The sequence below is a fragment of the Erythranthe guttata genome, chromosome 11 (assembly GCF_056151865.1).
Source record: "Erythranthe guttata isolate IM_541 chromosome 11, IM_541, whole genome shotgun sequence".
Lineage (NCBI taxonomy): Eukaryota > Viridiplantae > Streptophyta > Magnoliopsida > Lamiales > Phrymaceae > Erythranthe > Erythranthe guttata.
In genome coordinates, this window is record NC_142543.1 from 16,151,400 (window position 1) to 16,163,991 (window position 12,592).

At 39.6% G+C, this 12,592-nt stretch overlaps 2 protein-coding genes across 2 annotated transcripts; both read right to left on the reverse strand.

The window, feature by feature from the left end:
- Nucleotides 1-413: 413 nt before the first annotated feature.
- LOC148767092 (uncharacterized) lies at nucleotides 414-3,683 on the reverse strand. Its single transcript, XM_088825954.1, has one exon. It carries the CDS (start codon nucleotides 3,681-3,683, stop codon nucleotides 414-416), a length of 3,270 nt encoding a protein of 1,089 aa, XP_088682080.1.
- Nucleotides 3,684-8,011: 4,328 nt separating this feature from the next.
- Nucleotides 8,012-9,963, reverse strand: LOC105959118 (uncharacterized). Its single transcript, XM_012983154.1, has 4 exons — nucleotides 9,577-9,963; nucleotides 8,794-9,258; nucleotides 8,434-8,688; nucleotides 8,012-8,149 (listed from the first exon to the last, which is right to left on the reverse strand). The coding sequence occupies exons 1-4, from the start codon at nucleotides 9,961-9,963 to the stop codon at nucleotides 8,012-8,014; spliced, it is 1,245 nt and encodes a 414-aa protein (XP_012838608.1).
- Nucleotides 9,964-12,592: the final 2,629 nt, after the last annotated feature.

Below are 12,592 nucleotides of genomic sequence, written 5' to 3' on the forward strand. Positions count from 1 at the left end.
GCAGCATCCTTGGTGAACCTCGCGTAGCACGTAACTGCCCTCTTCCAGAGATAGGCACCTCAGGTGCGGCCTAGTGTAACCTCTTTTGTGAAGTATATCCCCGATTAGGCAGAAATTGCTTGCTCGCTGCTCCAGGACCTTTTGGGCGCGGCCACTTGCGAGCGTCTTTCCTTGCAGACACGCCCTGATTTCAGTGCGCCAATCCTCCCCACTTGTCACTGTTGCAACCCGCTCCTCGCCCCCGCTACATGGCTCTCCCATTAGCAACTGTATTTTCCTTGACTCGTATCCTACCGCCATGCTTCCTACCTTTGCCAGAAAATCAGCATGCTGGTTCTCCTCTCGGGGTATTTGAGCTAGCTCGCAGAAATCGAACTCGCTCATCATCGACCGTACTATCTTGTAATAAGCCATCATTCGCTCGTTTTTATCTCGAATTCGCCTTTGACTTGCTGTACTACTAGCTGTGAATCCGAAAATATGTTCAACCTCGTGCCTCCGGCCGAAGATACCAGTTTCATCCCATGTATAACTGCTTCATACTCTGCTTCATTATTTGAGGCTTTGAAAGGTAACCTTATCGCGTATTCCAACTCCTCGCCTGCTTCCACCAGCAACACTCCTACCCCACTTCCTGATGCATTCGCCGATCCATCGACGAACACCTTCCATACTCCTTGCTCTTCTGGTCTCGTCGTTTCCTGCAGAAAATCTGCTAGGGCTTGCCCTTTTATGGCGATCCGCGGTTCGTAGCTGATATCGAACTGCCCCATCTCTACTGCCCACTTGACCATTCTTCCCGAAACTTCCATCCTTCCCATCACTGTCTTCATAGGGTGGTTAGTCCGAACCACTATTGCGTGCGAAAGAAAATAGGGTCTTAGCTTTCGTGCTGTCGTCACTAGCGCCAGGCCCATCTTTTCTATCTCGGAGTACCTCATCTCAGCCCCTCGCAAGAGTTTACTCGCATAATATACCGGGCTTTGCACTCCTTCCTCTTCTCGGGCTAAGACCGAGCTGACTGCGAACTCGCCTACCGCAAGATATACATACAGCTTTTCTCCTGGCACGGGCTTCGCCAACAGCGGTAGACGAGCGAGAAGGCTCTTGAGCTGTTCGAAAGCTTTTCCTGATTCTTCCGTCCACTCGAATTGAGTCCCCTTTCTTAGTATTTTAAAGAAAGGGTGACTAGCCTCTCCCGCCTTAGATATGAATCTACTTAGAGCTGTTATTCTTCCCGCCAGCATTTGAACCTCCTTGATATTTCGTGGTGCCTCCATATCCAAAACCGCCTGCACCTTCTCCGGGTTTACTTCTACTCCCCTTTCCGTTACCATGTAACCCAGGAATTTTCCCGTTTTCACCCCAAAAGCACACTTATTGGGGTTAAGCTTCATGGCGTAGCGCCGGAGCGTGCAGAAGGTTTCTTTTAAGTCTTCTAAATGATTGCTCGCCTTCTGACTTTTCACCAACATATCATCCACGTATATCTCCATGTTCCTTCCGAGTTGGTCCTTGAACATTTTGTCTACTAGTCTCTGGTACGTGGCTCCCGCATTTTTCAGCCCAAAAGGCATTACCGTGTAGCAATAAGTTCCAATGGAGGTGATGAAGCTCACCTTAGGCTGGTCGCTAAGGCACAATGGAATCTGATGGTATCCTTGCGAGGCGTCCATCATACTTAGCATCTCGCAACCGGCGGTTGAGTCTACGAGCTGGTCGATTCGTGGTAGAGGGTAGTAGTCCTTGGGACATGCTTTGTTGAGATCCCTGAAGTCAATGCACATTCGCCACTTGCCCTCGCCCTTCTTGACTAAAACTGCATTGGACAGCCAAGTAGGAAAACGGATCTCCCGGATCTGTCCGGCTGCTAACAACTTCCGCACTTCTTCCTGTATAATTTTGTCTTTCTCTGCTCCAAAATGCCGACGCTTCTGTTTGACTGGCTTCGCATTCTGCTTGACATTTAGTCTGTGCACCACGAGCTGCTCGTCGATACTCCCGAGATCTGCTGGAGTGAATGCGAACACATCTTGATTCTGCCTTAGAAACTCAACCAGCTGTCGAGACATGTCTGTATCTAAACCGCCACCTATGCGGGTGGTGCGAGAGGCATCCTTCTCGCATAGTTGGACTACCATTAATTCCTCCATCGGCTTCACGTGGGCTTCTTCTTTTGCGGGGTCCACTTCCGGCATCCGGTCCTCCTTCCCCTGGTTACCTGGGGAGACAGTGCGAATAGCATCTATGTTCCCTATTCTTCTCAAGGCGTCGTAATAACATCTCCTCGAGGTCTCCTGATCCCCCCGGACCTCCCCGATTTGATCTAAGACGGGAAATTTCAGCTTCATATGATAGGTTGAGACCACTGCCTGAAATGAGTTCATGGACGGTCGCCCCAATATGATGTTGTAGGTAGAAGGCGCATCCAGTACCAAAAACTTCACGGATCGGGTTGCTCGCACCGGCTCCATTCCTAGAGAAATGGGCAGGCATACCTCTCCGACCGACCGCACTGACTCTCCAGAGAACCCAACCAAGCTTGTCTCTACGTATTTTAACTCGAAATCTATATTCATCTTTCTGAAACAGTCATAGTAGATAACATCCGCGGAGCCGCCGGTGTCCACTAATATCCTCGCGATATCAAAATTTGCTACCATGGCAGTAATCACAAGGGCGTCGGAATGTGGCTGTCTGATTCCTTCTTTGTCCTGGGGACCGAAAATAATGGGCGGCACGTAAGATATTCTCTGTACCTCCTCGAGCTGAGCTTCCATCTCGCACAAGCGCCGGAGGTGCGCGCGGCTTGCCCGATCTGCTTCCTCTGTCTCTCCAAATAACTCCTCAGTCTCTCGCAGCTGTCTCAGGTGCGCTCGCCGGGCCCTGTTGGAGTCTCCCCCTGAAGGTCCTCCCAAAATCATGCTGATGAAGTTGGCAGGCGCCACCTGGTCCTTCCTTTCATTTAGCTTTTCCCTTCCCGGCTCCGGCTTGCGGGGCTCGTTCGCACGCCGAGCTGGGAACTGTTGCGGGCGCTGGTTCCCTTCTTTCACAAATTCTGGCAGATTCTTCGCGCGTATGAGCCTCTCGATTTCGTCACGAAGGTGCTGGCACTCGTTGGTGGTGTGGCCATAATCATTATGAAAACGGCAGAAACTCCCCAGCGTGGGGCTTTTCCTCGGGGCTTCTGCATACGTGCGAGGCCATTTTAACTTTGGGTTATTTTCTATGGCCAACAATATCTCTCCCGGCTGTGCGACCAGCGGCGCATAGCTGTCAAAACGAGGTCCAATTTTTCTCTCGTTCTGCACCTCCCTTCTCGCCAGTTGAGTCGATTTCTGCATTCTCTCCTCTTTCTTTTCCCTTTTCGCATCGAGACCGCCCTTGTTCTCGCCAAATTTATTATGCACTGCCTCCTCTGCGTTCATATATCGCTCGGCTTTTTTCAACAAAGCATTAAAAGATGCTGGAGGCTTTTTCGAGAGCGAAGTGAAGAAATCGCCAGCCCGCAGCCCTTGGGCTAGAGCGCTAATCAAAACTTCCTCTGAGGTAATTGGTACCTCTAAGGTCGCCGAGATGAAACGCTTGATAAAACTTCGCAGGTATTCTCCTTCCCTCTGTCTGACCGCGAACAGAGTCAAGGTGCTCCTCTTTTGCTTCTTTGAGCTCGCGAAATGATCCATAAAACATGCACTTAGCTGGTCGAAACTGCCAATCGTGCCCGCAGGCAGCTGGCTGAACCAAGCTTGTGCGGCTTCCGCTAACGTAGTCGCGAAGACCCGACATTTCACTCCCTCAGTAAATCGGTGCAAATCCGAAGTATTATTGAAGCGACAGAGATGTTCACAAGGGTCGGTGGTTCCCAAGTATTCGTAAGTGACATGTCGAAATGAGTGAGGCAGATCGTCATCCAGAATGCACTAAGCGAGGAGCTTGCGCGGACGGGTCCCTCGCTCCCTCGCCCCCCATTCTCCCCCATCTTTCTTTTGGGCGACGCGGCCTCGGGCTCCCTTAACGTGCGCACAGAGCCCTCCTGGACAGCGCTCGCCAAAAGTGCCTGCAGGTTTTCCATAGTCATGGCGACCAGGGGGCTACCTCCCGTATTGTTGGCTGCCTGCGGCGTCTCCTCTGCCGCGGTAGAGGCCTCTCCGACGGCCGGTTGGTTCTCCTGCGGAGCTGGAGTTGCCTCGGCCTCCATCTGACTGGTTAGATCCCTCACTATGCTGGGAAACGAGGCCATTGATAAATGTGTACTAGTTAACGAAAAACAGGTAAGGGTGTTTTTTACAGGAAAACGTTGCCACAGTTTTGCTCAACGAATTCCCACAGACGGCGCCATTTGATCCGGCTGGATTCGTGGTGGGCTTGTTTAGAAAGTTGAGTAGGCCTGAACTTGGACCGGAGCCCACGATAAACCTACAAGAAAGAAAAGAACCGGACTTAGGCCGGAGTTAGCACTCCGACGGCCAAGTCAGTAACTTCCTGAAGAAGATTTTATGCTTCTGTATGTAATTTATGTATATGATTTCGTGGTGGTTTTCCTGTATTTACTGCCCCTATTTATACTAAAAAAGGGGACGGACGTCAAATACTCTTCAATTTAATTTACCTGTCCCATCGCGGTAATTAAGCATCCGGACCTCAAATTACCTTCAATGCAGTTTAATCTGTCACTTCATTGGCGGCGACAGAGGCAAAAAGTAGGGGTCGAAGAGACATTCCCCTGCCCGTTGTCAGTAGATTGGACGTGCATTAAATACCCCCATGTGTAGCAATGATCACCTCCGGTCGGGCGAGCCGTCCGGCGAGAGATGTGCAACTTGGCGAGCGACTGGCAGCCTGGCGAGAGATTGGCAGCCTGGCGAGTGATTGGGCGAGAGGTGTGCAGCCTAGCGAGAACCCTCTCGCACGTGGGCTACTCGCTCTCCGCGGCCGGGTCCCTCTCGCCCAACCGGTACCGGTTTGATGGGCCTTCTGTTTAATGGGCTTGAGCGGTGCCTTTTGATCTTGTTTGGGCCTTTGGTCTCTATTGGATTGATCAAGTAATCCCGGGCTGGATCATCTTTTATTATCGACCGACCATTTTTATTTTATTCTACTGAAATTTGATAATCTTAAACATATGAATTACTTATGTTTAAAAAATAAAGGCGTGTGTTCTAATCGGTGGCCTATATAAATTAATCATCATACCTAACAAAATCATCTCAAACAAAAGCAACGGAAAAAAACAGAGTGATATACTAAGTGGTCCATATACACTCAATTTTTCAGCTCCACGTCAATTTTGGTGGAAATGCACCCTTACTTAGCCAGGTTGCATGACCCCACTATAGAGTCGGCTTATCAACAATTGCGGGAAATGAGTCCATTATTTCCAAAAATCCAGCATCGCGCTTCATTTCTAGAAGCTTCATTTACGGTTGTACGCACCAATTCCCTCTATCATCTCCTTATCATATATAATAAATAATTTTTTTCTTAGTTTTTTCTTATTCTTAAAAAAATTATTTTATTTTCTATAACCAACACGTCATCATATAATTATTTGTTCTTGGTTTAGATTTTTTATTTTTGAATAAAAAACCAACAAATCTCATACAATAGAATAAATATGGCACACCCAAAACATATAATATGAATGAATCAATTATATATTGAGTTATTAATTGCCAAAAGCCCCTTGTGTTATCGGGTGATGGAGTAATTGCTTGCAACAAGGAGTCGCGTTCTTACTATCAATTAAAAGCACAATGTCATGTTGCAACTCTTGTGCAAGAATATGGGTCGATGGATTTCAAGGAAGCAATACATATTGTCCACCATGCTGGTAATTCATAATCACGTGGCGGTTCTAAACCACTGTGAGAAGGTCTTCAAATATTTGTATCACATGAATGATCATAAATTTGTATATTTCTTGCACATGACAACAAATTTGACACAATTTCACAAACTCAATTAGGTTTCTGGTGCAACTCTCAAAATACAAAGGGAGATACAATGGTGTCGGGTAAGAAACTAATTTTTCACATTATTATGTACTAGTTAGCTATTATTAGTTTTTTTTTGTTTTTTTTAATTTAATGCATATTCATAACAAAATTTTAGTTGACTAGCAACAACTCGAATATGATGTATTTTATATTTCACAACTAGTTGAGAAACTCGTTGGTCGAAGTTCCAAAATTCAAATGAACATTGAAGGAAAAACTCCCAAGTTGGTTTTTACGAAGGAGCACAAGAATTTGGAAGGTGCAAAATGGATGAAAGAAACATCTCAAAATTACACAGTAGTGTAGCATCCTTAATTGTAACTTTCATGTTCTCATTGCTTTCACAATACTGGGTGGCAATGATAGCCACAATGGCTTGCCTATTTTCCACCGACAAAGAATGTTTTTTGTATTGCTATGTTCTTGTTTCTCTCGTTGTCAGCATTCACCTATGCTTTGATAAAATTCTTAGCAATTCTAATTTCACGCTATTCGGAACAAGAATTTCTGCATATTTTTCCCAAGAGATTGCTTATTGGCCTTATTAGCCTCTTCACATCCGTCGTACTTATGACGGTAACATGCACCACAAGTGTATGTTTGGTTTTCGACCACTTAAAGTGGGTGCTCATCACAGTGGGAGTGTGCAATTCTTTGCTGCTTAGTCTTTTTCTATAAATACTATTTCGCGACTTATCATCGACTTGATTAATTGCACGTATGGTCGTGGAATTTTCATGATTTAGATTAGATTTCCATTGTACTAGGATTAAATTTATAATTTCTTGACCTAATAGATTTTTTTGCTACTAGTAAGTGACACGTGCAATGCACGTGATTCATATAATTTTAGCCCATAAATAAAATTTATTAAAATATTTAATTGGTGAACGCTAAATAATTTTAGATCATAAATTGATATATATTAAATATGAAAAAAAAACATGTGCTTATTACTGATCAATAAATGGATGAAAAACTAAAATTGTTTGAATCAGTGGACTAAAAAAATAAAAAATCTAGAAATTCTAAACAACTAAAATAAAATCCCACATTGGAGGCTCTATAATTTTGAGTCTCTAAACAAAGTCCTATGATATACATATAAGTCTCCAAACAAAATCCCATATTTAGGAACACACTTGGAGATTTTGTAAAAATCTGAAAATTTGGGGCCCCACTAAATTTTTTGTTGGTGTTGAATTTTCTTCCACAATTTCTATATTTTTAAGCCAAATGGAGTTTTCTTACTCCATTAGACATGCCCTAACTAAACCATATTTTACACATGAGTTTCAATTTATATGAATTCCACTCTTGTTATGACGATTCTTGAATATTTTTTTTCATTTCTTTAACTTATTTACATATATCATCTTTTAATTATAACTTGACGATTTAATCACAATTTTAATCACGTGCATGTCATGTGCGTCACGTGCAAATTTCTTATGTACCATGCCATTGATGATAAGAAAGACAAATAGATGGAAAATTTCCATTTACATTTTTAAGATCCTTTGTATAAGCAAATGGTATTTAATTGGAATGGTCTGCAATCTATTTTCTTTTGAAAAATATTACTTCAAAAATTAAAATAAAATATATATTATTAATTGTCATAGAAAGAAGAAGAAAAAAAAGAATTTAGAGTATATAAAGTCACTTATATTATGATTAAATAAGTAAAATATAAAAAATGTGAGTTTTGTTTTCATTTTTTTTTAATTTTTGATTAAAGACATCATACAATCACATCGACATCAAAGAAAAACTATATTTATAAATAAAAAAATAATATTATTTATTTAAATTTTCATAACTATATTAAATCTTCATAGGCACCCGACCAAAATTTTGAAGATTGATTTTGACCGCGAGATTGGTAAAAGTCTTCGTATCCTCCTCCGTATTACCGTCATGAATCTCTACTACGTAGGATTCCAGGATGACGGTGTAAAGATTTTCGTCTTCGCCGATGAGTTGGTTGACTGAAGTCATCGATTGATAGTTATTCAATCGATGGTTGTCGAGGACACGGAAGCACGGAAGCTGATGAAATGCTTATTCACATCGAGAATTTTCAGAGTCTCAATGGAGGTGGTGGGTGAGATGCCGGAGACCGGGGCCAACCTCCGGAAGCTGCGGACACCCTGTCACCGATCAACTGACATGTCTTCCTAAAGGGTTATAGCCTCAGTTAAACCTTGTTGCATTGAAGATGTTGTTTCTTTTTTTTAATGAAAAAGAGAAAAGAAAATTTAATTTTTGTGTGTGTGCAAGATGTGGATCAATATTGAAAATAATTTCAACTTTAAATAGGACCAGATCACCCTGGTTTTTTAATATTAAAAAAGAGAGATATGAGGATCGATAAGAAGTTTATCAAAGCATATGTAGAAGCTAACAATGAGAGAAACAAGAAGAGAGCATATACAAAGAACATTCTTTGCCTGTAGAAAATAGGCAAGCCAGTATTCCCATCGTTGCCACCCGGTACCATGAAAGCACACGAGAACATGAAAGTAGCAATCAAGGATGCTACTACCGTACAATTTTGAGACGTCTCCTTCATCCATTTCGCACCTTCTTCTTCCAAATTCTTGTGCTCCTCGGTGAAAACCATCTTGGGAGTTTTTCCTTTGTTGTTAATTTGAATTTTGGAACTTCGAGCAACGAGTTTTTCAACTAGCTGTGAAATTTAAAAATATTTGTTATGAATATGCGTTAAATTAAAAACAAATTAATTACTAGCTAACTAGTACTATGGAAGAATGTGAAAATTTTAGTTGGTTACCAGGTACCACTGTATCTCCCTCTGCATTTTGAGAGCTGCACCTGAAATTTGATTGAGTTTGTGAGATGGTGCCAATTTTGCTGCCATGTGCAAGAGGTTGTTCCCGCTATTATCCACCACGTCCGAATATACAAACTTATGGCCATTCATGTGATACAACAATTTGAAGACCTCCTCACAACGGTTTAGAACCGCCAGGTGAAATATGGATCTGGGGGAAGATTCCATGTACGATGAATAAATAGCATTGGGGAATGCCTCGATTATCATTTCCACAATCTCGTGATTCCCTATTTTGGTTGCACATATTACAGCATGGTGGGCAATATGTATAGCTTCGTTGAATTCCATCGATTCCATATTTTTGCACAAGAGTGCAACAAGAAGTCGAGCTTTATTTTGAAGGTAAGAATGCGACTCCTCGTTGTAAGCAATTACCCCATCACCTAAATACACAAGGGGCATCTGGCAATTAATAACTCAATATATAATTGATGATTCATTCAAACGGTATGATTTGGCTGCGCCATATTTATTCTATTAAATGATATTTTTATTGGTTTTTTTTATTCAAAAATCAAAAATCTAAACTAAGAAAACATGTTTTATATGATTATGTGCTAGTTATATAAAATGAAAGAATTTTTTTTATTTTTTTTTGTAAAAATAAGGTTAAAAAAATATGTATTATGTATGATAAGGAGATGAGAGAGGGAATTGGTACGTACAACCATCAAAAAAGCTACAAGAAATGAAGCGTGATGCCGGATTTCTGGAAATAACGGACTCCTTCCCCGCGATTGTCGATAAAGCCGACCCTATAGTGGGGTCATGCAACGTGGCCAAGTACGGGTGCTTTTCAACCAAACTGAACGCGATGCCGAAAAATTGAGCATGTATCGTGTCCGAAATAAGTCTTAGGCCGCCCTTATTTTGATATGGTTCTTCCTCCGTTGTGATACCGATCAAAAGCCGCAATATTGCCGCATGTTCGTTTTTGGCGGCCGTATGCACTGGAAAATCCTCGTTGTAATCTTGAATGTAGGGCAATCGAGGCATTTTACGGCACATAATGTCCGCCGCCACTGTGTTGCCCACTTCAGCAGCAATGTGTAACGGGGTACTTCCGCAACCAGTTCTTAGGTTCGCAAGTTCGTCCCCGGACACCATCGTCTCAACGAATTGTTGGACGAAGCCGATTGACCTAGAAACTTTTATGGAGACGTGAAGGCATGTCATCCCCCTCTGGTCTAGGGCCGCAAATTTGGTTCGCGGATCTGCATCGAATATCTCCTTTGCTTTCTCCCAGTCCCCGTTTATTGCAGCATTATACAACGATGTATTGTACTTAGTTATGTTGTTGGAACTTGGAAGCCATGATAAGTACTAATGAATTGGGATGATTTTGTTACTTAAAAGTTATGACTTATGAATTATGAGAATTAATATATAAAGACCACATATTATAGAACACATTCCTTTCTTTGAAATATAAGTAATTCATATGTTTAAGATAATCATATTCCAGCCGAAAAAAAAAATGGTCAATGAATAATAAACAAGTAAAGTGAAGAATTATGCTCCGATTAGATTATATTAATCAATTAAATAAGGGTGGTGTAAATGCAGGATGTTGTTTAGTAAATGTAGGATATTTTATTTTAAAAAATTAAAAGTTAATATACATTCCATCTTATTTCGTCAAATTCCTTTGTGTCAGGAGTTTTTAACGACATTATTTTGGCAGAATATCACATGAAGAGTTTCAGTAAACGTAGACATTTTATTTAAAAATTCAAACATAATATATCACATCTTATTCAAACTCTTTTTTATAAATATCCATGACATAAAAATGGAAAACTATCACACATGACACAATTAATCACCATTAACCACCAAGAACATGAATTTATTGATTTTGGAGGATGATACGCCTGAAAGTGAGGTAAAAATTCATTTCGGCGCGAAAAAAGTTTCATGTTTTCTGTGTCAAACTTCCATTTTTTTTTGTTTTCTATGTCAGATTTTACAACATATATTAATTTTGTTAATAATTTGGATCAAGATCATCTCGATACATTTAAAGAAGTCGATTATATTGAATATTTTCCATCAAACAAAATATTTTGTATTATAAACGAATTTAAAAAGTTTCTGCACATTTGTTTGAGATTGGAAATTGTAGAAAATAAATGTAGTTCTGTAGATAGTTAATGATATATATTGGATGAGAATTAATTTTATATTAAAATGTCTATAGTGCTACTAAAATACGTTCTAAAATATGGGTACAAATTAAAATAAAAAAAATGTCCTACATTTTCTAAAAGTTGTTCTGTATTTATCATTTTCTATTAAAAAATATTCCCTTTTTAACACTTTTTAAGTAATTTCACCCTAAATTTATATATAGCAGCACAACATTTTATGGTAAATAAAAAATACTAAAATAGCACCATACACTTCGTTAAGTTTTTAAATCAATAAAGAAGAAAAGAATATACTAAAAGAAATATTTGTGGGCCAAAATGTAACTAACGGTATTCCTCACCCACATAACAATGTTACGTTTTTCTTTATTATTTACGTTTATCATTTACAAAAACAACCTCTTTCTTTCTCCCTACACAACCTACTAATAAGGAAAAATCATGTTTTTTTTTTTTTTACCTCGTAATCTAATTCGATATCATGTTGATCAATCCAAATTAAAATGTTTTGCTTTGTTCTATACTTCGTAATCTAATTCGCCATCATAACAATGCAAAGTTCGTTGATACCCAAAAATGTTACTCCCTCTTTCCCCAATGGATTGTCGTTTTAGCTAATATTCTTTTCCCCCTTTTTTTGACGTTTTAAATTTCCAAAGAAAAACAATTTTTTTCTTTTCATTCTTGCCATTGTTATTCTAAACGACATCTAGTAATATATTCTAAACGTATTGAATACTTTGAAGGTGCACAATATGTTCGCATGTCACGTAATTATACTAAATATTTCAATTATGTCTCTAGATACATAAAAGTTTACTAAATATTTCAATTATGTCTCTAGATACATTAATAAACTGGTATGAAATAATATCATCTTCATTTTTATTTTGAATCGCTATTTATTCTTGAAAATGATCGCTTCATTGGCACAATAAATATATAAAAAAATGACAAATGTGCACATGTAATTACGTAATATGCACATTATTTGCACGTCATTTGCACTTGATTTGAACTCTTATTTTCTCATTAACATCTTATTTTAAAAAAATATAGAAGATCATGTAAATATATATCAACGTATGTGTGTATATAGATCAAAATATTCCAAATAAGATGTTAATAGAATATGACGTAAATAGGCAAAGAGTGTATCTAACACACTATTCCGTTTTTCGAAGAATTAAATAAAATGTTTTTTAGTAAAAATGCATTCATAAAATAAATATTATATAAGTAGGAATTGTTCAATTCAAAACATAATTTTATAATTCTTTAATTCGCATGTTTATTATACGATTATCTTTTATTATCGACCGACCATTTTTATTTTATTCTACTGAAATTTGATAATCTTAAACATATGAATTACTTATGTTTAAAAAATAAGGGCGTGTGTTCTAATCAGTGGCCTATATAAATTAATCATCATACCTAACAAAATCATCTCAAACAAAAGCAACGGAAAAAAACAGAGTGATATACTAAGTGGTCCATATACACTCAATTTTTCAGCTCCACGTCAATTTTGGTGGAAATGCACCCTTACTTAGCCAGGTTGTATGACCCCACTATAGAGTCGG